Raw genomic sequence first — 25,606 nt, 5'->3', positions numbered from 1 at the left:
GTTTCTAAGAAAGAAAAAATTCTTTTACTCTTGAGGAACTGCTGTAATTCTCCAAACCCTTCAGATTTTTTTAAACTTACATTTCCAGTGAGTTTAAAACTGGGAGAACCTAATTTTTCTACTTTGCTGACAAGAAAGCGCCTAAATAAGGCCTTAGTTCTTCTGAACTTTTAATAAATCAATCTCAGGGTTCTCAGCAGCGGTTGATCGCCCAGCCCGGCGCTGAGGTGCGGTCGCGCTGGGCTGAGAACTTCAGCAGTTAGCTACCAGAACACATTGCTATTGTAAGCTAGCGTTAGCATTAGCAAATGATTGTTCAGTACACTTGGTCAGTATTGAGAGGAGACCTGTACCGCCATTAACCATTTACTTTAATCTGCATTTCACTTTTTTTGGAAATTTATTTGAAAATTATTCCACAGATTATTCATATGCTTTTGATTATTTAGGATTTCTGGTCTGTAAAATCCCAAAAGCCATTTTTGACACAATTTTCCCAAGTCCAAGTTAATTAATTCAAATGAACCAAGAGATACAGTTTCATTCATAGATGAGATATTAGTAGAAAAGATCACACTTGGAAGAAATCAGTAAAATCTGCCTGGTCATGTAATCACATTGTGTTGATTTTATTTACAAAGTTGGTGTTCATAAGTATATGTCTCTACCTGTGAATAAAACTAATGGATTAAGAGACTAAACAATTTTCTGTGCCAATGGACACAAGTTAGAGACATTTTGACTCTAATCCCGGGAAGCTGAAAGCCTCTGTGTCCTGTGCTTTTTGCCAGTCTTATCAGCTGCTGTCAGCTCTGCCTGAACACATCAGCTGCAACATTTAACTCACAACGCTACGCAGGCCAATAAAAGCTATACAGAGAGACAATAAAAGCTCAGAGCTGCTGCAGCCTTGACACTGCAACACTCCATTTCTCTCCAGCTGGTTTATCTACACAGCAGCTACATGAGGAATCCCACTGTTTGCCTCTATGTGAGAGAGAGATATAGAGAGAGAGGACGAACACACAAGATGAGTCCTATTTAAGGGGAGCCTTCTCCTATAAAGTCCACATTTCAAGGGTGAATAAATAAACACAGCTGACTTACAGACACTTTTGAAGGACATACTCTTATTCTTGTGCCCCAGCCATTTGGGTACATAAAAATACTAACATAAAACATCCTAGCTAGAAATGTGACTGTGACTTATATGGTGTAACTATGGCCTAGTCATCAATAAAGGATTTATCTAGATGTTGCGCTCATTTGCCTTTAGGGCGAGTTAATAGCTTGAGCTGCAAAAATCACTGCAGCTCAAGCAATCTGAATGCTGTACTGGCGTTTGTATTTCACGAAAAAATACTGTGTGTGCTACTTTAGAACATGTAGGCTCCATATAAATGTGCCACGCATCTGTCTTTCTGAAGTAAAACTCTAAACTCTAAAATATGGCAATAAATTGAAAATGACAGGGATGCCCAGATTAGTTTTAGGCTCAGGGTAACAATGTTTTATTAACGAATCCTATGGACGGTGGATGTCGTATCTAAAAGCCTTTGGCTGCATTAAGGCCACACCCACATTGGCTCAACACCAGGAAAAAAGGTGACAAAACCAAAGATCACAAGTTTGGCAAGGAATTATAGTGTACATCTGTGGATTCAGTGCATCCATTCAGCTAATCCAGTCTTCTTATTTGGAGAGTTTGAGCTGACCGCACTTTGAGTAAGTGAGAAAGAGTGCATGGTGTGCTTGCAAATATGAAGTACAGTATGTAATGTGAATGTAATGAATCACCACTGATGTACTGCAGAAAATCCCACCCTCTCTCTCTCCCTCCTACTCGGAGACAGAAATAAGACGTGCTGCTTACCCTGTCGGCATTTTTGAAAGTTTTTGGAAGTTTTGAAGGAAATACTTAGACTAATAGGAAGAGCTCGGCATGAAGTGGCAACTGTACAATGCTGCAGAGTGACGGATCCCTCAGAGAGAAAAACTTGCAGCTGAAAACAGTTTGATGAATATTAAATCAGCTGTTGTTTCCACTGACCCAGTTTATGGTAACTTTGTTACTGTTCAAACTTTGCTGCAAGTCTGTGTTCCACCCATAGACTGTATATAAAAGATAGGCACTGTTAGGTCACATTTTATACTCCCGCTTTACTTTAACAGGAACTATAATGTACAATATGAACATCATGCTGGGAACTTGTGGCTGAGACATTTTTCCAAAGTCAACTGGACAGCATTTTGCAACCAGAAGACACGCCCCCTGCAGGCCAAAGACAAGTTTCAGACACTTTTCAGAGCAGGAAGATGCAACTTGGATAATCTTTGGATGCAATCAGGCTGAGAATCAACACAACTAAAATATACAGATCCAAGTGTTGTAGTGAAGTTAAGAAGATTTGTGTTCATATGAAATACAGATTGACCTACATTTACTGTAAACTAATAAAACCAGTCATGTATACCTCAGACTGCCTTTTTAAGAAGAGAAGAGAACATTTGCTGCCTGTTTGTCTAGACTGATTTTACTGCCATGCTAATATTTAATTAATATACATGCACATTGGTCTATTGTTCCATTTACATTCCAGGAATGTGTTAGTTTTCAGAATTTTCAACTCACAGACACTCCATCTGTCTTCCAGCAGCTTTCTCAGTCAAAATCTAGTCTACAGACACTCTGACATCACCACATGCTCACTGTAATTTCATTATCGATGGTCATCAACATGCCAGCACAGCAGGATCCAAACAGCCTCTGCCTTGTTGCCGTCATGTGGTGGGCTTTGTGTTCCAGACTCTCTGAAGACTACAGAGAGCCACAAGTTAGCTATAGTTGTGTCTCTTACATTGCTGTCTCCTGTGACAGCAGTATTTAATTATTCAGATGATTTATTTCTTCATTTTTGCTCATCTTGTAGGAAGGCCTCTTAAGCTGATCCTGTTGTGGGTAAAAGGATCACCAGGCATGCTATTGTAAACAAACACTATTTGCATTTAACTCTTGGATAAGCTAACAACAGATATCTATAAACAGATATTTGGATATAAAAGAGCTCTACAAACCAAACAAGCTTTCTGGTTTCCATTTATTATCAGAGACCAGTGACATCTAAGCAAGCTTTGGCTGCATGCTGGCAAACAATCCAAGTGGAGAGCAAAAGAATGCTTGCTTTTGCTTTGATAAACGTATCTGCATTTGTACACAATGACCACATATAGAAAAGGAACTCATAAACCATACACCCTCTGGCCACTTGATTAACTGACAAGTTCCCAAACTCGTAAGATGAAAGCTGAACCACCAAAGTTCACTATTGAGAGATCTCAGAGATTCGTGTTCACAAGAGAACATTTATTTTGTAACCTTGTGATTTTTCAGCTGGCACTGCCAACTAATCTAAAGCTTCACTGATTAATTCTAATTCTGCATTTGTTTGTGAAAATTAAAATTCCAGCTGGTCTTCAGTTGTATTAAAAGTTGATTTGAATGCTAAAAAGTTAACACTTAAAAAAAGACAGGTAACAAACAGGGTTTACCCATAAATGAGTGTGTGTTACCTTACAGAGAATATTAATATTTACACAGAACATCTACCTGTGGACATTCCTGATATTAGTATGCTAACATGAGCCTTAAATACAGCTGAGCCTGACATGTTCAGCGCTAATGGCTCCATCCAATCCTACCAACAACCTCAATCTCTATCTTATAGAGAAGCTTGTTAGTAATAAGTAGATGGATCACTTTAACGAGGGCATGTGGAAACAGATGATTACAGAAACATCACTGATGATGTGTCCGGTAGTATCACCATACGACACAGTAAACAAGCAAGTCTAACAAATCATAAAGGCTGTTTATTGGCTTAGACTGCACAGTTCTTCTATGAAGCTGATGTTTGCATGCTCACTGCTGGTAAAGAGAGAGCAGAACTGAGAAAGTAGAAAAATTATCTACCATATCATTTTCCTGTGTGGGTTTCTGTGGCTGTCATAATCACAGCTTTTAGTTTTCAAACCAAACTGCACATTTTTGAGCAAAGCAGAGAATTCAAAAGTTCTCTCTCCATCTGTCACCTCCTTACAGGTTATCACCTTTTAATGCCACTTGTCCCCCCCCCCATGTTCCCTCACTACCTCCTTCTCCGCTCTCAAGTTGCCCACAAGCAACCCGTCATACACGTGCTCACTCCATCTACCTCCTGCACTCACCTCTCCCATTCTGTCAGCAAAACTCTGCTTGGTCTTTTGTGGTAAGAATTAAATCAGACGATCATTTTGATGCTGAGCGGGTACTGAATGTGTCATCTCAGTACACACCAAATTAAAATCCCGAAACTCAAAACTCCCATTCTTCACTGAGTAATGCAGCTTTAACAGGAGACCATTACACTTCTCTGTACTGCATTCTCTTGTCAAAGCAAGAAATGTGTTCGCGTTTTTAACGGTTGAGTTTTAAAGCAGATCTCAGACGCTCAAACACAACAAACAGCTAAACACGTGACAATACAAAAATAAAAGCCTGTTTTTCTCCCTTTATCCCAGTTTTCCTTTGCAGTGTCAACATGTCAGCTACAGGCGTCAGTGCTGCCATCGTTGAGCCAGAGTTCAAAGACAACACTCACACGGAAGCAAGAGAGAGGAGGAAGAAAGAGGGAGAGGGGAGTGCTAGGAAGAAAGGGCAAAAAGTGATGCAGAAAGTGGAGAAGAGATTAAAAAAAAGCAAAAAACTAAAAACACCCTAATTAATATGCATCCTCTTACTGCTGAATACTACATGGCCAAAAGCACGTGTGCACCTGAACCAGCAAGTTAAACCCACGAGCTAAAGAATGAACATTAAAGTGGTGGGGCCACTTGTATAATTTTACCAGTTTTACAACTGATCATCCTCTGATTACAGAGATCGTTTGCCTTCACCCTGTATAAAGTCTCTGGGTCTGATTTAGTCACAATTGCAGTTCATGCCCTGTTCCTTCAATCTGACTGAGACTTAATAGTGAGTGTTGCTACTAGTTGCCGTCATACTGATTTGAGTTTTGAAAGGCGTCGTTACCACAGCAGACCAGTTCTGCTTTTAAATGTATGTATATGTGAAAAATGCAACACACTTTGGAAAAGCGTGACAAAAAAATTGTTTTAAGTGTCTCATTCCTCTAATTCTGGTCCTGTACTTTCGATTTCTTTTGGTTCTCTCTCCATTTCTACCTGATTTGCTTCTCCATCATACAGTACCAGTCCTGTGTTTACCGGTATATGGAACCTGTACTGTATTTCATCAAACTCTTCTTCTTTTTCGTTGCTTCACTTTTTCCATTGTTCTGCCATTTCTCCTCAGTTGTCATCTTTATCCATCTGTCTCCTTCCATCTCCGTCACTCTTTCCCACATCAGACCCTTCTCCCAAATCTTCAGCAACATCTATTCTTCTTTCCCTTCTCTTCCAAAGCTGTCACTTTCTATATCCCACTTGATCTCTCACTAGCCACATTCATGACTTTCTGTCTCCCTCTTTAAACATCTTTCCCAACATTTCATGCTTAACACTCCCCTATTTCTTCCTGCACGCCTCTGCAAAATGATAAGTTATTTCTTTCCTTGTTCTTCCAACCATTTGCTCTTCCACTTCATATTTTAAATCACTCTGCACATAGCCCTATGAAATGTTCAGAGATTCAAACCTCCAGAGGGAAGCCAGCATGTAAGTAATGCAAGACTTGAGACAGATCTGTGATTTCATGTCTGCCCCTCCGTTTGAGACAAGTGCAATTTACTTCAACAGCCGCTTCAATTATTCAAGCCTCTTTTAAAGTAAGAAAACTTGCTTTACCAACTTTGTTAATTTATTGGCACAAAGAAAATAATGAAAAAAGAATGAAAAAGGTGGGGAAGAGGAGCAGTCTGATCACAAAGTTAGTCTTACCAAGAGCACCCAAGTAAAACAGATGTTTAAAAAAATAAAGAAAGAAATGTGTGAGAATCTGTAGATCTTCAAAACCTTTTATCAAACCCGAGCAGGAGAAGAATAAAGAAGAAGGATGAGAGGACACAAAAAAAGGACAAATGTCATCATCAGTCAGAGCTGACAAAGGACAAAGGTGTGTAAAAAATGAGCCTTTAGATGATTTTACATTGACCATCACAGCATCCCAGAGAAGATGAAAATAAGACATGCCCAGATTTCAAAGTCTGTGTTATTTCAAAGAAATAACACATTTGCATCTGTTGAACTCAGGTGTTTCTTTCTTTACCTGGGAAGGAAAGGCTTGGATATGCCTTTTTCACATTCATGATAAGCAGTAACAATGTTCAGAGGTATCAGGTCAGACTAAAGTAGGAGGAGACAATTCAAAGTCCGGGCAAACCATAAATCTGTTTGTCATCCACAATTATGACAAGAAGAAGGGTTGGGAATGCACGAGGCTGAATCTGTTTTTAAAGTGGCCTGATTCGGCCAGTTTTCCAGGAAATCTGATTATTTTTATCTCAGCTCCTCCATCAAGCCTGGCAATTAATTTTCTCCAAGGAGGAAGCATAATCTGGGACAATAACATCTATTAAAGATGCCGGCTGAAGAGCACAACGCTGTAAACATGACATCCTTTATGTCTCGGTACGCCTGACTAACCTCAGCTGTCGGCAAACTATCTGATGTTGCCGTTTATACCAGGAGAGGGGGAACGAACTGCGACTGGCCTAGATAAACGAGAGAGCTTCAGGGTTGAACAGATGACTTCAGCAGCGGGGAGGAAGCCTAAGCCTCTGATGTCCACTTCACAGTCTGACACAAGCAATTTAACCCAGATATAAACAATGTTGGACAGATGACTGCTGTGTCATGTGTTCGAAGGGAAATTTTCACTTTTTAAACAGGCTCTGTCAGCTGGTACAAATCTAATTACAATTATGACCAACAACTTTTTTCATACATGAAGTAAAATGAACAAGTTGCTGCACTAAACTACTCAAACATGTGCCTCAAAAGTTTTCAGCTTCCTGAAAGCAACAATTTAACCTTCCTGCACTAGAACTAGAAGTGGCCCTATGAATGGTGTTAGTGAAATTATGCACACCCTAGAAGATGAACTTTATAAGTTTAGTACACCTTTGCTACTACTTCTTTCGGGTACTCCCTTTAGGGACTGCCATAGCAGATCATCTGCTTCCATCTCACCCTATCCCTGGCATCCTGTTCTGTCATGCCAACCCTCTGCATGTCCTCCTTCACTACATCTATGAATCTTCTCTGACAGCTTTATCTTCATCATCCTATGCCCCATATATCCACTATCCCTCTTCTACATCTATCTTTCTGTCTCCAAACCACTCAACCTGAGCTATCCCTCTGTCCTTCTTGCTGCTATCCTTGTGTCATAAATCACCCCTGACACTCATCTCCATCCACCTGCCTGCACTCTTCTTCACCCCTCTTGTACACTGTTAATTCCACCTTCACTGGGTTACAGACAGAGCCCTTTTTCAGTAAGAAGGTAGCCAGATGGGTAATGTATTTGTGGCACCGGTCCAATATTGTGGGGAATTGAGGGACTGCCCCCACTGCTGTGGGTGTGTGAGTGAGTGGGAGTAATGTTAGCGATACAAAGTCTCATCCCTCTGTGAGAGCAGAGCATGCTGATAGAAGTAGCTACAGCAACCTAAAATGTGTTGAAGTGGCCCACTTACGAGTGAACTATTAGTATCCAATGTACTGTGATCGCCGCCTCTTAAAGGAATAGAGTCCTAAATGCCTCTCTGCATCTCTCCACTTTGCTGAGTTATTCCAGACAAGAAAGCTAGTTACCAGCTATGAGCCACACTAAAGAAAGCACACTTTGCCAGAGGTCTGGTCTGTCCACAAATCTAGTGGAGATAACAACTGTTACACCTGTCTCCATCTCATTCACACATGTATTCTGTCTCGCTTCTACTGACTTTCACCGCTCTTCACCCCAGAGCATACCTCCCCCTCTCTGGGCTCCCCTCTCACTACAGATCACAGCATCATCTGCAAACATCATAATCCACAGAGACATTTGCCTGACTTCATCTGTCAACCTGACCATCGCCACTGCTTACTTTTTTAAAACTGCTATTGGGATATAAGCTCTTGATAAGAATCTCCTTATATTAAAAGGACTGTGACCAAATAAGCTCAGAGCTGCATATTTTTCAGCTAAGATATCTTGAGGAATCGTGTGTCATGTGCTGATGCTGTTAAGGTATAATTGGTCATTTATATCAGTAATGCTGATGTATCTGTTAGATGCTACTTGGTGATAAAGGGTTAAAGTCAAGGTATCATTGCCAAAGTCCTTGCCAGGTACTATTTCGTATATATTAATGGGCAGGCATTGAGGAATAATGTCAGTTTTAGCTTAGACACCTCTAAGACAAAAGTGGTTTATGGTGATCCCATAACTGAGCAGAGGGAGACGGACATTTTTAATCAAAGCCCAAAAACAAAGATCCAAAAAATATTCATAACGTATCTGCTCAAATTTCAAAGATTGGTTAAATTTACTTGTAATGATTTATACTTTTTCATATTAAATGTGCCCTTACTTGTACAATAACAGCTAAAAATTACAGTCCAATATGAACTGTAACATAAATATTAAAATTAGGGGGGAAAGAGAAGCAGTTTAATTTCTGTTTGTGGGAATGCTAGAGCAAAGCACAAAGTCACACACATAAATGTGAACACACATACACCACTGTTTGCTCTTATTGAGTCATTGTCAAAAGTACAGCAGGAAATCCACTCGTCTACAAAGAACTCTGTCAGAGCTGCTCAGTGATGTGCCTGCCATAGTTGTTATGCAATAACATAAAGGCCAGTGGCAATATGACAACACAAACCACACACACACACACACACACACACACACACACACACACACACACACACACACACACACACACACACACACACACACACACACAGACAGAGTCCCAGGTGGTCAAAACAAGACCAGATGGCTTTGACCTTGCAGCAGCTTCCTCTGCCTCTCCCCCCAAGAAAACCAAATTCCCTCTATCTTTCAGTCCACCCATCCATAAATTTCACTTCATCCATCATTACCATCCCATGTGTGCCTGCACTGCCTGCCAAAAACAATTCATACCAGCAAAGTAGGGAGATAAAAAGAGAGAAGGGAAGGGGAAGGGAGGAAGATATGCCGACAAGAAGCACAGGGGCACATCTATGAGTCACCCCTAAAGTCAGATATTTTTTTCATTGTCAAAATATATAACATAATAGCTAAAATAATTTCTAGTTTTTCCATTTAGCTCTAAGAAAGGATGACTGTCTAATTTTACTGCTTTTTAAAAGGTTTGAATATCTGAAACAAGTTATACAGTATCATACAGTACCACATGAAAGATGCTAGCTTTCTAAGGTTTGGTGAAGGCTCCTTTTACCCATTACATTGTTACCAGAGATGACTGAGTTTTAAATTCAATTACATTTAATGCTAAAAGAAAAGAAAAGAAAAGAAAAGAAAAGAAAAGAAAAGAAAAGAAAAGAAAAGAAAAGAAAAGAAACTACATTTTGACATATGATTCTAAACATGGACAAGGCTGACATACATTTAACAGTTTTAACTGCTCAGAAGTGGAAAATGGTACAAGGGACAAGAACTGGAGAGCTAAGGAAGGAGGGGGTGAATTGATTTAAAAAAAAAAAAAAAAGCATGTGAACCTTGCATGATCTAATTTTGCATTGAAAATAGAGGAAACAAACCTGTTCTACATAACTACTATCCTAACAAACAAACAAAAGGAGCAGCACTCCTAAACCTTATGCCTTTAGATGCAGATTTTAAATATTTAACAAAGTAAGAATAATCCTGAGAAAATAAATATCAGAAAGCTGTGCAGTACAAATGAAACGATTACCCCTGAAGTTCCTGAACACGTTTCTAGGACTGCCTGTTTCACAAAGACTGTTTTGCTGTCAGTCTCTGATGTAAGCTGACCTTTAATCAGCGAGGCAAAGAATTCATTTGCATATAAATGCATTTGTGTGTCACATATAACATTTTAATTTCAGTAAGATGCCTTTTGTCTTGTTCCCTACAGCCTCACCTCAACCTTAAACATTTGATCAGTGGCTACCTCTTCAGTATCACCCCTCCACTCACCCATAGTCTCTCACCAAGCCCCATCTCCCTAATAGGGCTGGAAGACATGTTGGACAGGTGTTGCTGTTCACTGCTGAGAGAGTCAAATCAAATCACATTCATTAAGCAAAGCGTGAACTTTCTTGCTGACTGCTACTCCTTTGTGCTCATCCTCCTCCACATACTCACAGCCTTGTCTTTCAACTGGATTAAATCTTCCACTCCAAGTCTAGCATATCATCCTCTCAACAGCCAGAAATGTGCTTGTTAATTCCCTCTTTCCCTTACAAATCCCCATGACGCCTGTTCAAACCAAGACCATTCTTATGATCTCGGAGGAGATTCCCACAGCCAACATTCAATTCCAAATTATTTATATTGTAAAGACCTTACAATATTAGAGTGAGATCCCCAACGATCTAGACGATCCCCCAAGCAAGAACTTGGTGACAGTCTGACCCTTTTAACAAGAAGAAACATCCAGCAGAACCTGACTCAAGGAGGGACAGCCATCTGCCATGAGCAAACATCTGAGAAGGAAGTGGTCATATTTAACCAACGAGTACACATTATCTATAATATATCAGGGCACAGTTTATATATCACAGTAAAAGCATTAAAAAAGTACTCTGCAGTGATGAACAGATTTCAGCCATATGCTTTTAGTGAGAAGATACAAATGTTTTTTAAATTCAAGTAAATGAATGTTCCAAGCTCACAACGTAGATTATATTTGATTATATTATGGCATAAAACCAGACCTCTTTGCGATTTTGACAGATTTGCACCTCTGCATACTAGTCTTAAATGAGTGCATCAATCACATCACAGGAAATCATCCTCTTATGTGCAAATTTACTCCTCTCTTCCTTCATTCAGTGTTTACACTGATATTCAACCTCTCACTGAAACTGTGCGTGATTCCCACCTGCTTTAAAAAGTCCATCATAGTCCCTGTCCCAAAGAAACCACACCCCAGCAGCCCCAATGACTTCAGGCCCATAGCACTCACCTCTGTGGTGATGAAATGCTTTGAGAGACTCATCAAGACATTCATCACCTCCTCACTGCCCACCACCCTCGACCCACTACAGTTTGCATACCGGCCAGAAAGATCCACAGATGACGCCATATACTTCCTCCTCCACAAGACCCTTTCACACATAGACACCGGTAAGGGGAACTATGTGAGAGTGCTGTTTGTAGATTACAGCTCAGCATTCAACACCATAGTTCCCTCCAGGCTGGTCTCTAAGCTGCTGGACCTGGGCCTGGGCCCATCCCTGTGCAGGTGGGTTCACAGCTTCCTGACCAGCAGACCACAGGTGGTACGAGTGGGTCACCTCACCTCATCCTCCCTTACCCTCAACACCGGATCCCCCCAAGGCTGTGTGCTCAGCCCTCTGCTGTACTCACTGTACACCCATGACTGCGAGGCCACGTCAGAGTCCAACGTCATCATCAAGTTTGCTGACGACACTGCTGTTGTGGGACTAATCTCCCACAATGAGGAGACAGCCTACAGGAGAGAGGTCTCCCGCCTGGAGAACTGGTGCCAGGAGAACCACCTCCTGCTCAACGTCAGCAAAACAAAGGAACTGATTGTGGACTTCAGCAGGAAGCAGCAGAGGGACTACCTTCCACTTGTCATCAGTGGTGCTGAGGTGGAAAGAGTGGACACTTTCAAATACCTGGGAGTGACCATCTCACAGGACCTGTCCTGGACTCATCACATTAACATCACTGTGAAGAAGGCCAGACAGCGTCTCTACCTCCTCAGGCGGCTGAGAGACTTCAAGCTCCCACTCAAGGTGCTCAGGAACTTTTACACCTGCACCATCGAGAGCATCATGCGTGGGAGCATCACCACCTGGATGGGAAACTGCACTAAGCAGGACTTCATGGCTCTAAAAAGGGTGGTTCGTTCAGCTGAACGGACCATCAGAACCACCCTCCCCAACCTGCAGGACATTTACACCAAGCAGTGCAGGCTGAGGGCCATGAAGATCCTAAAACAGCCCAGCCACCCCGGACACTCTCTCTTCTCCCTGCTCCCATCAGGCCGGCGTTACCGCTGCCTGAGGACAAAGACTGAAAGGCTGAAGAAGAGTTTTTACCCACAAGCCATCCGTCTGCTAAACTCTGAGCCCTAACTGGACCATTATGGCACAATGTAACTATTATAATCTATAATTCCATGTAAAAGTGTGTATAGTGTATAGTATATAGAGTATAGTGTATAGTGTGAATTACTTATTTTTATTTTTATTCTTCTTATTTATTTGTGTGTGTATATATGGTTGCAGGTACAAAATACATTTCACTGTGCATTGTACTGTGTATAACTGTGCATGTGATCTTAATCTTAATCATTCCTCATATAAATCCTGTACATTCCCATCTTACTCGTTTTTCCTTCCTGTCTGTCAGATCAAACTACCCCTTCTTTCTCTATAACCAAGACCAGCAGACCTGCAAGCACACACTGTGGTACAGCAGGCTGAGTGGGCTGCTGGTCTCAATCAGAATCTGCAGTTGCCACACTGATGAGGAGAAACTGAGTCATCCACTTTAATGCTCCATCATAACACAAGGAGAGCCACTGCTGCTCTTCACTCCTCTGAAACAAAATAACCGGCAAGGACAAGTGGTTTTTCTTCTTCAAAATGCAATATCCACAATTTCAAAAGGGACTGTCAAAGAATAACAAAAACCACTTCAAGCCTTCAAATGTCTGTGTTCAAGAAACACTGAAGACTTCCAGTTCACATACCGTATTAGCAGTATGACGCGATACATTTGCATATGCTTACTTCAATCTCCTGCAGAGTCGTGAGAGGTGAAGTGGAATATATAGTGAGCCCAATGCATATTTCATAATGTTTAAAAAGACACACACACACACACACACACACTTCTGAAAGTCTAATTTGAGATATGTCAGCTTTACTTCATCCCACCAGAGTCAGCACTTAAAAACGTGTGTCTTTGAAACGATGTGTGCTCGAGCCATCACTTTGCAAACTTTTTAGCCCTGACCCACTTCCTGGATTAGCATTGAAGTCACGAGTGAGGGCATTTATTTTTCTTTTTTTTTTTTTTCCTTATTGGATCACCTGACAAACCTTTTTCTCCAACAGAAAGGTCTGAAACTTCATGCAAAATCTAATTTCTAATTTCTCGTGCCCTTGAAGAAAAGAGTTCTGCTTGATCCAAAGGGAATGGATTGCATAAATAGTCATAACAGCAACATTTCAGCCTGCAATCATCAGAATAAGCAGATTCCCTCAAAGAGGCAAAGCAAAGTCAAACCAAAGACAACTAAAAAAAGTAGATTAGGATCAACTACCTCAAAAACCTTAAAAGAACACTGAAGCGACCTGAGAAGCATTTATAAAGGCTTTTCATTTATGTTTTCAAACTTAAAACTTTAAATGATTGTTCAATCCCTGGGGAACACAGTGGGGAAACCCTTATTGTTCTCCTGCATAATGACTCATTCATGAATCATTAGCTGCCAGCACGATGCCTTATATGCAAATGTAGATTATCTAACACTTTGAAGTCTAGGCTTGGATTTTATCGTCTATCTCAAGTTAAGGTCGCACCCAATCGTTTGTTTCCATCGGCCTCTGCTGCTGCTACCTGGGTGCTTGCCTGCTACGTATCTAATATGGCAAATAATTTGTTTCTTATCAAACTGAGTGGGAGAGTGACAGACAGTATGACGAAAAGTTAAATATTTTGTGAATAAGAAAACAAAGCATATTGCGTGCATACTGTGATGACAGAATGGGCAAACCTGAAGTGAGATGAAGAAAAGAAAGAAAGCAGAAAGAGTCTGAGATGGAAGCTGAGAAAAGGCCAAGGAAAGAAAGCAATCAGGTGTACAAAAATAAGACATTAAGGAGAAATATAACAAGGTGACAAAATCCTGAAAGGAAGCGTGCTGGAAGGGTGAGGAAATAATGGGAAAAGTGTGGGAAAAAATTGAAAGGAAGAAAGCAAGAGATGAGGAAGGGTAACAATAAAGGAAGTAAATATGACACATGCGTTGTGTAAGAAAGAAGAAAGGGTGCAATGGAGGAAGAAGAAAATAAAGAATCAAAAGAGAAAGAAAGAAATGAACCAAGAAACAAAACAAAAGAAATGATGCTGTGTATCCAAGCTTGCCTACATTGCTCCCAAACAGATGTAAGCAGGATGCGCTGAAAACAGCAATTACATCATTAAACCTCTGCTGAGGTTGACTAATAAGCTCACAAGCAGAAGCCAGCTCTACTGTATTAGGATGTGGGTGAGGACTGTGACAAAATGTCCCAGCGCATTTCTTTAATATGAGATATTTTTAGTTGAAAAGTGATTAAAGTAAATGGCATCAAGGGAACGGTGCATGAGTTTTGCCCAATTGTGTCAGAATCGATTTGCAGGATTCGAAAGCAAGTAACAGCTTCATTAGAGAGGTTAGAAACCCTCAGTATCTAACCTTAATAAATAAAAAAAAAAAACATTCACAGCTTCCAATAAGCAGCTGCTTCTGCATGACTTCTTTCTATTTTGGCTCCACTAGTTTTTTTCTCCCCATCTGTTCAGAGAAGACTGATCACAGCCTATACTGGAAGATCCTTATAAATGTTTACAGAGCCACAGGAAGTTAAAGGACTGCACAGTCTTGCAAAGTCAGTGGCAAATTTAGAGAAAGTCTAACTATAAAAGGAAAGTCAAGATGAACAGACACCGTCCACTTCCAGTCAGCTCAAAGGGATCATGTTCTGTCCTCTAAATCAGCTAAAACAAAATCACTTTTAAATGGATCAATCCACTTTCATCACAGCATGAAATAGGTACCTGCACACAAATGCTTACCTGCACAAAGAAGGCAATTACACATGGCATCATAAATATTAAGAATTATCATAAGATTCACAATAATCAACAATATTGCTCTACCTAAAGTGGAGCTATATGCCAAAAATCTCATCCAAAACTTTCCCTCTCTGACTGCAAGCAAAGCTTTAGCTTTAAACGCTCAAGTGCAGCGAATTACTGCAGATGAAAAAAATTACTGCAGTCATGAGCGAGAAGGAAAGATGAAGAGAAAGGTGACATACAAGTGAAGGACAGCGAGACACAAGTGATGAAAAGACCTCAGTGCAAAAACATAGCTGGCATACTGAAACTGATGTTTATCCTCTACTGTTGATACGAAGCATAACAGCAACTAAACAGGCCCTGGGAGGCACTTAGAGAGCAAGTACACTTTGCTACACCAGACAGAAAAGGTCTATGACAGTGGATTCAGCTACACTGAGGTTGGCAAGGTGGCTGGGATTTCAAAATCGCCGTTTTCAAACAGACCTGCTGAGAAAATCTGAATTAATGAGATAAATTAGCATTTCAAGCATCCTTGAATAACACGTTCCAACCACAAATGTTTACAGAGAAGCATGAGCACAAAAATTATAGAACAGAAACTTGGTACTGCTTGTCAAAGGGAAAAATCAAATAATTAACAAAGCCATTTAGAATAAGAGTAATAATCTGACAATTTAATAAGAGACAGAATTGGAAAACAGTAAAGTGTAAGTTGTTTTAACCTAAGGACGACACATGTATTGTTAATATCATTCCTACATGTTACATAGGGGCAGATAACAGTAGCCTCACACCAAAAACAAAATACTCCAGAAATGTAGCTTTGGACCTCCACTACACAAATTTTGGTAACCTATATATTAATAAGGACAGTGGCCAAGATCTTTAAAACATGTTTTCCTCAAAATAGAAGGGAAGATGCTTCAAAATCGCTACTTTTCTTTGTTCGAGTTAGGGGACAGTTTCTCTCGCTAAGCTGGGTCATCAAACTGGGTCATCAGCACGTCACGAGCCCAACTAAAAATCCTCTGGCAAACTTTAACCAATTATTTTTGTCAGACCAATATCACGCTATGATCGCTTGGTTGGCCATGCAGAAAGAGTGGTGTAGTATCGCTGAGTAACTTCTTCTATAGTCCCTCTGACAGAGTAATAAAGAAGGAAGAGTGGATAAAATTGGAAGCTTTTTTTTTCCTCTCTATAGAAAAGCACAAACTCTGCCTCACCCTTGATGTTCATCATTTCTGATTCCCTTCCCTGTCACTCTTCATTCCCAAACAACCATCTAACCAGCCTAAGCTTTTTTTTTAAATTCTGCTCTCAACGTCCTTTCTGGGGACACAAGAAAAGCATTGTGAATACAGCCTTTTTAATTCTGTTGTTATTCCACATTCACACTTTACAAGTGTAAGAAAGGTGACAGAAAAAGACCAATATAAAACTAGGCTTGCAGGTGAGCTGACAGGTAGAAGGGAACTAGAACAATCACGTGCGGTGCAGTTTTATCTCAGTTCCCCTATGGACCAAAACTGGAAAGCCTGCCAGAGGGGACACTTCTTTACAGATACCTGACATATCTCATATTTATGTCATACTTTACATTCATGTTTATGCATTTTTATCTAGCAACACACTTTGGATAGTATTTCTGGCAAGAAAGGTTTAACATGAGTAAATGAAGGACGGATTTGTAAATGGAACGCGTGACAGCCTTGGTCTCTTAACAATAGCATTAAAGAAACTGTAAGCCATGGCTAAAAAATATTTCAGATAAAATCATCCATTAGACAACTAGTATATTGGATTTTCAGGCCTATTTCAGATTAAAGGTAAAAAAAAACAAGCTAATCTACAGTATTATATTATAGCACATCTGAATGTCAATGATTTCTTCAAGGAATTTATATTTTTGGCCACAAACTAGATTAACTTTCCATGTGACCTTCATCATAATAATAGCAGTAGTGCTCTCAGAGAACCAAGTCATAATGCTAAAAAGGGGGAAGTCCGGCTACAGGGTCACTTTACAGAAGCTCTGTCAACATTGCCTTTATTTCACCACACTGCGGAAAACTACCCTTCAAACACATTTTTACCTCCTTGTGAACACATAAATCCTGAAAACATGCCAGTAAGACCCATGTCCCAAGCTATAAAATGACACAAAGTCTTTAGAGTCTCAGTGCCTTCTAAATGGGCACTTACAGCTACATGGGCTCTTATCAAGATGTGCAGGTGGTTTCTTCCCCTTTATTCACAACCATCACACATACACACAGGCTAAACTTAAAGAGGAACTGAGACTGTAGTCTGAAATTATTCTATTTCCCCTCACCAACCTTTTACTGTTTAAACGGATTTAAACAAAGATCAGAAAGCTAAACAGAGATCACTTTAAGACTACTGAAGATTAAACCATTAATAACAAGCAGGAAAAGTAAATAAATAATTCTGGTGCACATAATCAGGTTTGGACACCAATGGTCAATGGAATGTCTTTAATGTCTTTTGACTTAATCACGGATTGTTTAAGTAAATTATCAATAAATCCTATTCATCCATCCATCCATCCATCCAGATCTCCTAAATAACCAGGTCTTTATGCGTTACAAGTAAATGGTTGCTGACAGGAAACTTGCTGGAATTTGTCCTACTTTCAAAGCAAAAGCGATCAAGCAAACATTTGTGTTTCCACGAAAAAAAAAAAGAACAACCAGGTCATGTACAACTAAACACACTGAATATCTAATCAGTAGGCCGACATATGTTTGAACAACCAGGAAAAGAAAAGAAATCACAAAGTGCAATGTTATTTTATTGGTCAGTGCAGAAACCTGATAGACTTGCACTCAAGGTTTGCTCTGACCGCGCCTAAAATCTGATCTTGTCTCAACTGGTGAGTTGGAGTTGCTCCACTATACTTAAAGACACAGTTTTGAATGTTTACTCCTCCAGTGTTGACTGACCTGTCGGGCCAATCTGCGGGCCTCCCAGTAAGGTTTGGACTCCTCCACTGCCTTGCCGATCTTCTTCACCAGTTCATCCAGCTTCACTGTGGCCTCCACCAAAACCGAGCGGAACCTCTGCCTTGCATCCTGTTAAAAAGAAAGAAAGAAAAGCTTTAGCAATTCAAGTCCAAATAAACTGGGGATAGATTGTTGCTCTTACTCTCTTAAACCCGTCTCAAACACTTCTTTGGAAGCAAAAAGAAAAAAAGTCTTCTGCTTAATTTACTATAAAAAAAAAAAAAAATGGATAAAATCTTGAGGACTCCCCTGCTCACCTAAATTTTCCTCTGATCACATAAATTAGTTCTCTTAAAAAGGCCAAAACATGTACAGCAATTTGCATTTTCTTGTTGTTTCTGGCACCCCTAATTCAGCATCCATTTCCACTGCTTCGCAGACGACACCCAGCTCTACTTATCCGCCAAACCTAACTCCTCCCTCACCACCTGCTTATCTGAAATCAAATCCCAGTTCACCTCAAATTTTCTTAACTTAAAAGAGCAACAAACTGAGTTTCTCCTCGGCAGAACAAAATCCGCCCCATCCATAGCTGACAGTTTCTCCCTCACAATTGACAGCGCCTCAGTTTTCCCCTCCCCTCAGGTTAAGAGTCCGGGTGTTATCTTTGACAGCACGCTATCCTTTCACTCCTATATCAATATAACCCAGTCTGCATATTTCCATCTACGAAACATAAATCGCCTCCACCCCTCCCTCTCCTCACATATCTCCTCCATTCTTGTTCACAGTCTTGTATTGTATCGATTACTGTAATTCTCCTCAATTTGGCCTCCCTCACAAATCCCTCCAGAAGCTTCAAATGAAAGGTGCTTACAAATAAAATGTATTATTTTAGTTTAAAAAACAAAATGTATTTTATTATAATCCTGGTAATTTTCCTTTGGAGGAAGGAAGAAACCTCAGCTTCTGTCATTAGACATGCTCCTATCTGGCTTGATTTGTCATATCATTATACTGGCTGTTGTAGCTCTTAACCCCTAACCTTTATTAAACTCTCAGCGTGTAAAGTTACTATTTGAGGAAATGAAACTTGCTCTGCTGTTGCCTCTCTTGTAAGTCACAGCCAGTAAGAACTAAAGCACCTTAAGAACCCAAGAACTTTAAGATAAAACCAAACAAAGTGGATTTAAATAATCCAAAAGGAAACACAGGCTTTCAAGCATTAAACTTAATTTAATCTGGATAAAGTGTTCATACCATGTGCCACATAAAGCCGGCACATCTTTTTTCCTGAAACTGAAAACCAAACTAAATCCAATCTGATGAGTACAGTCTGTGAAAAACTCAAGTCTGATACACTTTTGATAGTTGTTTGTTCAGTCTTAGAGAGCTTTATTTGTCCACTTGTATGCAACAAGGGGAACTTCTCACACTTTTATCTCATCACAGTCATCTAATCTGCATGACAAACATTAACGCAAAAAAGCAAAAACACCAGGAAGTAAAAAACTCAAAAATACTGATGCATCCTTAACTGCATGTTGCATATGACAGTTTGCAACATACATAATGTGGTATGCATGTTGCAAACAGGCTGCACACAGTAAGGCCAGTGCTGCCTGCACACAAATTACTTGCACCCTGCTTTTGATCGTCAATTTTGGATTGACTTTTATTTAATTCTCATAATAAATGGAGAGTGCTCCAAGTTTCTTTGAACTTAAAAAAAGGCAATACCAAGTAATAGTTAACCAATTAAGTACTATGCTCCTTTTGTTAGAATATTAATAGAATAGGCTACAGCAAAGCCTCACAGCCTTAACAAGCCCCCATTAGTTTAACTTTTAAACGATGGCATGAGTTCTGAAGGTTCATTTGTTTTGCACTGTATACTCAAAACCACAAAGGTCCATGAGGGCACACACAGGCTGGACTCCACATTCTATATTTATAATGCTTACAGGCTTGTCATTCAAATGCAGTTTGATATTAAAGAAAGATGTGTTCAGATTCTAATTTAAGAGAAACCACAAGAACGGAGGTCCAGGGTGGGAAACAAATGCACTGAAACAAATGCAGAAGTTCCTGTTTACTTAAATATTATGCACAACAGAAAAGTGTTAAGTAAATAAATGCAAGCCGGGAGCGAGGGAACATTTTTAACTAAGGTGGAAGTCTTTGGGTTAAAAAATAAAACGCGAGCTTCGAGGCAGCAATACGTTCGATCCAGAGAACAAGATGTTTGTTTACCACTCATTCTATGGATATTGGATGTGGCTGAAAGACAGATGCTCTCATGTGTTTAAAAATAGCCTTTCAGTGGATCAGACAAAGTTTTGTTATGTGTTGAAAATTAATGTCAGTAAGAGTAAATGAGATTTACTGCAAATTCTGATTGATTTTAAATTTCTTTTAACACTTTCAGGTCCCTGAAAGGAACCTTTCATTATGCTTTTTAATGTCTGAGAGAAACCTGTTTTCAGTAGTGTACTGGATCTAAAAGGATGCCATCTCTCATGTTAGATTTCTCACGAGGCTGTGACAGTCTATTCTGAAGCAGTCCGAGGTGTCACATCTGCACAGAGAGTTAAAAACCAACATTAGATTACAGCTTGCTTTCACTCACGTCTGAACTCGATGTTGACTTTGACTGTATCCTCCCCTCCAGGCTCATTGACAGTCACTCAGTCCTTTCGTTCCCTCTCGAGTTTGATTTTTAGCCCGTGGCTGTTCTGTCAAACTGATTTTTAATCATTTGGCCAGTCTTCTTATCCACATCACCCCTCTTAAAAATGCCCTTCAGCCACTTATCTTCTAATCTGTCAACCCTGCGCACTTCTTCTACATCAAATGACAGCAACTGATGCATTAATACTATATTGACAAAAACATTGTTAAAAAAGGAAATGCTGGTCAATCGGTGCATCACTGAACATCAATAAACTGTCAGCTCCTTATTCAGACATTAGTGTTCCCCACAAGATGAATCATTATGACTTTGATAAGCCCCGACTTTCCACTTAATTCAATATTTTCCAAAAGACCACAGCAACGGTTTGGTTTTCTCTAACCAACATTAGAAAATGTACTGAAACCTTCTCACTTGAGATGCGAGAATCAGTGATTCTTCATCATCTTAGCTTGATGAGTGATTAAAATAATTTCACAAATATCTAAATTACTGTAAAATTGTGTTAATCATATGTTCAGCGCTAATATTACCCCCAAAAATGTAAAAGAACTACACAATTTACAGTACATTTGATGTAACTCTGAAGCCCAGCACACTGGGAGTGACTGTTTCTAGTTAAACAGTGACCATAAGAGTGCTGACTTTTAAATTTGAGGAAAGGATTGAACTGTGATCCTTTTTACACTTGGTTGTCTATAAAAAGTAATGCAGTTTCCACATAATTTGTCAGATGTGGATTTCAAAACCCTCAGCAGTCATCACTTCATTTCCAGCTAATATGGCACTTTTCAACATGAAATCTCTTTTGTGAAACCAGCCCCCAGACACACTCTCCAATTGTAAGCTTAGACTTAAAACTTCCTTTCTAATAAAACATGTAGTTAGGGCTGGATCAGGTGACCCTGGAGCATTCCTTTTGCTGCCATAGGCTCTGACTGCTGGGGGACTTCATGTGATATACTGAACATTTCTTCCCCACCCACCTCTTTTCACTCCCCAGGTGTTTATACACTGCATGTCATTAAATTGTCTTCTCTCTTATAGTCTGCGTGTTGCTCTGTCTCCCTCTGCTCTGCTTTTTCTCTTCTCTTTCTCCCTCACCCCAACTGGTGACACAGATGACTGCCCCTTCCTGAGACTAGTTCTGTAGGAGGTTTCTTCCTGTTGAAGGGAGTTTACCCAGTGTTTGCTCATAGGAGACCACTTGATGATGTGGTTTTCTCTTTAATACTGTAGGCGCTTTACCTTACAGTATAAAACACCTTGAGGCGACTGCTGTTGTGATTTTGAGCCAAGCTAAATAAAACTGATTTGATTTGAATTAAAAATTTCTGACATTTAAAGGTTGTAGGGATAAGCATTTATGAGAAAGGATTTTAGCAGACATTTAACCACATATTCCTTTTCTTTTTGATTCTTTATCCCTTCCTCTGCATCGCACCATCTCTGGGATTTTACTGATGCTGATGCAGACTTCGGTGTCAGTCCTCCCTCTCAGGGTTCGGACACTGGCGCTGTGACGCAATTCGGCTTTAATGCATTCAAGCTTAAGGCAGTGTGTCAGCAACTTGTGGTTATCTGTTTGAATATCATTTGCATCACTGCTGTGAAGATACACTGTTTTCTTGACAACACTGGGATCAGTTCTATTTCAGTCTCTTTATTTAACTTAGCAGTATAATAATACTCCAAATCAAAAGCCTCTTTGGGTAAGACAAAAGATGATCCCATACGGCTCAGCGGGACAACTGCAATAACCGTTATTCAAAGAAGAAGAAAGTGTCCCCGTTGCTGACAAAAGAAAAAGGATGGCTTTCTTTGGGCAGTTCTGAAGCTGAATGTGCACAGTTGGGGTTGGTGGATAATTTATGTATTGTTGTTGCATAGATGTTGCATAGATGTTACCAGTGGATCTTCATGATTTTCATTGCTGCTGTACAAAAGATCACAAAAAATGCTCTCATTTTATTTGAACAACTACAACTATCATCCATGCTGCCAAAATGTTGCTGCAGCAAAAGAGACCAGTGACTTAAAACAAACCCTGATAAGATGCAAACTCATGCAGTACTGTTCAGCTTAACCTCTCAGTTTCCCAATTAACCCTGTGAACAATTGCAAACATCTGCAATGCAACACAGCTTTGGACTTTTACCTCCGTAAAGCTGCATACAATGTTGCCGACCTACATAAATGCAAAACATCAGCTGCTACTGTGTTTTAATAGGATTCAAAGATCAGTTCAGCAAGTTAAATGGTTTTGATGGCCCGAGTGTGAGTCATGTCTCTGCAGAGCATTACTTCTGTTTTGGTCATCACAGCTTTATATCTCCACAATAGTCCGGTGTTCCCTGTTGAGGTGGTTTGCCAAGACTCTGAAGCTTGCGTGCTTATTGCTTTCCAAATTGCTTTGGATAAAGCTGTCAGCAAAATGACTTTAAGGCTTAAATCAGTTTATTGTAACACAATACAGTATGTTAGTGTCTCTCACAGACAAGTTACAAGTCAAATTCTTTCAAGCAGAAACCTGCTGACATGGAATAAAATGTGAACTTCACATAAAATTTAGCCTTGAGAAAGAGCAAAGGTCCAGCTGGATACATATTTTGAAAACCTCAACCCCCCCCCCCCCCCCCACCACCAAAAAAAAAAAAACAGGCAACTTGCCAGATTGATCTCAAAAGCTGTGAGACTTTGTCAGAGCTGAGGCAGGCAGTGGATTTTAAATCTTATTTGCTGACAGTGGTCATGTAAGCATGATTATTTGCTCAGTCAAAAGCTAACACACAACTCCAGCACACAAAAACCCCACAAACACATTCAATACACACAGCACTGTGTACACCAACAGACTGACCTCAAGCTCCGTCTCGCATGTGTTGATGTCGACAGTGGACTGGTTGAGTTTCTCCAGCTCCCCCTGGAAGTGATATAACAACAAAGAGATGAAGCAAAAAGGAGGGGAGAATAACGTAATATAACACCTAAAAGTATGGGAGAGGAAACTAGCAACATCTGGAAAGAATTAAGTGAACACAGGGAAGAAAGGAATGTAAAGTATGGCATGCATCTAAAATGTTAAAGTCGAGTTTATGGAGAAAAAAATAAACACTGAAACTGTGAATTATACATGACATTAAATAGACTGTTTACTGTGCAAAGCAAACTAACTTAAGACATTTATTCATTCATTAACCATTTCATTATTTTATGTTTGCCTTTTCTAAAAAAATAAATGACAATTTAAAAAAGCATTTCTGAACATTTTAAATCAGGCTCACTTTTAATTTCAGTGCATGTCCCAGTAGACCAAGTATTCCCCTTTATTCACAGGTACTTCTGCTTTTGTAAAATCCCCTGGCTTTTTTAACCACACTTCCATCCAGTATTACACTAGCTACAATCTACACGTAACCAGCAGCAGTCTAGCATGACAGAGGGGATTATTTTATACAAATATAGGAAGCAAACTGACTAAAGGCTAACGGTGTTACCTTATATTTACTACAAAAAACAATTAAATTACTAAGACAATCCAGGGGCTGAATCATGCTAGGACTTTGCTGTTAGCTGCTACAGCGGTCTTGAGACAGACCTGCTGCTGCTGTCGGTACTAAATAGATCAATAAAACACTTAAAGCTTTAAAAGTAAAGATTCATCACCTGGATTCTGGGGTCCACCTCTTCGTCTTCATAATCAGCCTCGTCGTCAGACCTGTGCTCCTTCTCTAAATGGTCCATATTGGAGCTGAAGATGAGATACCACAGCCAAACAAAGACAGACCTTACTACAGCCGCAGACACAGCAGAGTCATCTGTCTCTCTCAGCCGGTCACCGAGAGCTGGACTCGCCACCCTTACTTCTAACCTCTGACTTAAACAATCAGTTTTAAAAGAGCGGCTTTTCGAGGAACAACATCTCAGGTGGTATCAGCCCAGCCGAGCAGTGGCGTGTCTCCCCGCTCAGCGTTGCCTGCACACAGAGACTGCTGCTGACTGACTGACCCGAGAACTGACACAAACCGGGAACGCCCCCTCCGCCGTATGGAGGGTGATTGGTGCCATACAGCGGTGAAGCTTTACAGCGATAGCTTTCTAAATCTCAGATTATGCAAGCAAATTTAAATTAAATTAAAGGTGCTCATTGTAAATTCCTGTGTATAAAAATGTTTTAAACCAATCAACAGAATGTCAAGAAATGTTATGACTTTATGTTGAAAACATGTACTGTGTTGAAGAGATATCAATTGAAGATGAACTTGGACCTAGCTGTACTTTCATGTAACCAGTTTGTACCACCAGCTGGTTTAATGCTTATTTAGCCAGGTAAAGGGACTAGATGGACCATTTGCAGACAATTTTTTACACACTGGAGCTGCTACCATCACTAGGACACAATTTGAAACTTATGTGAAATAGCTGGTTTGTATGCTACTCTTGCATGTGTGTTGTTGTTAGTACTTTAATAATAATAATATTTATTTATTATTATTGCACATGTGTAACATAATTGGATTCAAACCTATCAGTGCAAAGGTCTCAAAAAGGCTTAAAAGGTTTAAAAATGTGTCCATAAAAATATGTACAACAAGTCTATAAATATATATTGTTTTTTAAAAAAGTAAAATACACATCATGCCCCGTGTACAAGACATTTCACAGTATATGGGCACTCACTGAGCAGTTCAGTCTCTTAACAAAATTGCCAAGCATTTAGTGCAGTTATAACTTTTGGATAAAAAAAATATTTTAATCTGTTTTTGTTGTTGTTGTTTGTTCTTAATGCCCTGAAACGCCTGCCAAAGTTCAAACACAGAGTGTCTGGGGTGAGATGGGTCTTTCAGGATGCTCTGGGCTTCTTTTTTTTTTTTTTTTTTGAGGCAGCAGGAACTGTAAAGGTCTTCCAGGAAGAGGAGAGGACATCTGATGAAATTC

General features: G+C 39.9%; 1 protein-coding gene across 1 annotated transcript in view; it reads right to left on the bottom strand.

The window, feature by feature from the left end:
* Nucleotides 1–24,655, bottom strand: part of sh3bp5b (SH3-domain binding protein 5b (BTK-associated)) — a 39,730-nt gene extending 15,075 nt beyond the window's left edge. Inside the window, exons 1-3 of the mRNA XM_030750499.1 lie at nt 24,335–24,655; nt 23,529–23,591; nt 17,977–18,105 (exon numbers count right to left, since the gene is read on the bottom strand). Coding sequence (XP_030606359.1) covers nt 17,977–18,105; nt 23,529–23,591; nt 24,335–24,412 — 270 coding nt within the window. The 5' untranslated portion in view covers nt 24,413–24,655. The remainder of the gene's footprint in view (nt 1–17,976; nt 18,106–23,528; nt 23,592–24,334) is intronic.
* Between the last annotated feature and the right edge of the window lie 951 nt (nt 24,656–25,606).

Source organism: Archocentrus centrarchus, chromosome 16 (assembly GCF_007364275.1).
Source record: "Archocentrus centrarchus isolate MPI-CPG fArcCen1 chromosome 16, fArcCen1, whole genome shotgun sequence".
NCBI lineage: Eukaryota > Metazoa > Chordata > Actinopteri > Cichliformes > Cichlidae > Archocentrus > Archocentrus centrarchus.
This window is presented reverse-complemented; position numbering and strand designations above follow the sequence as displayed.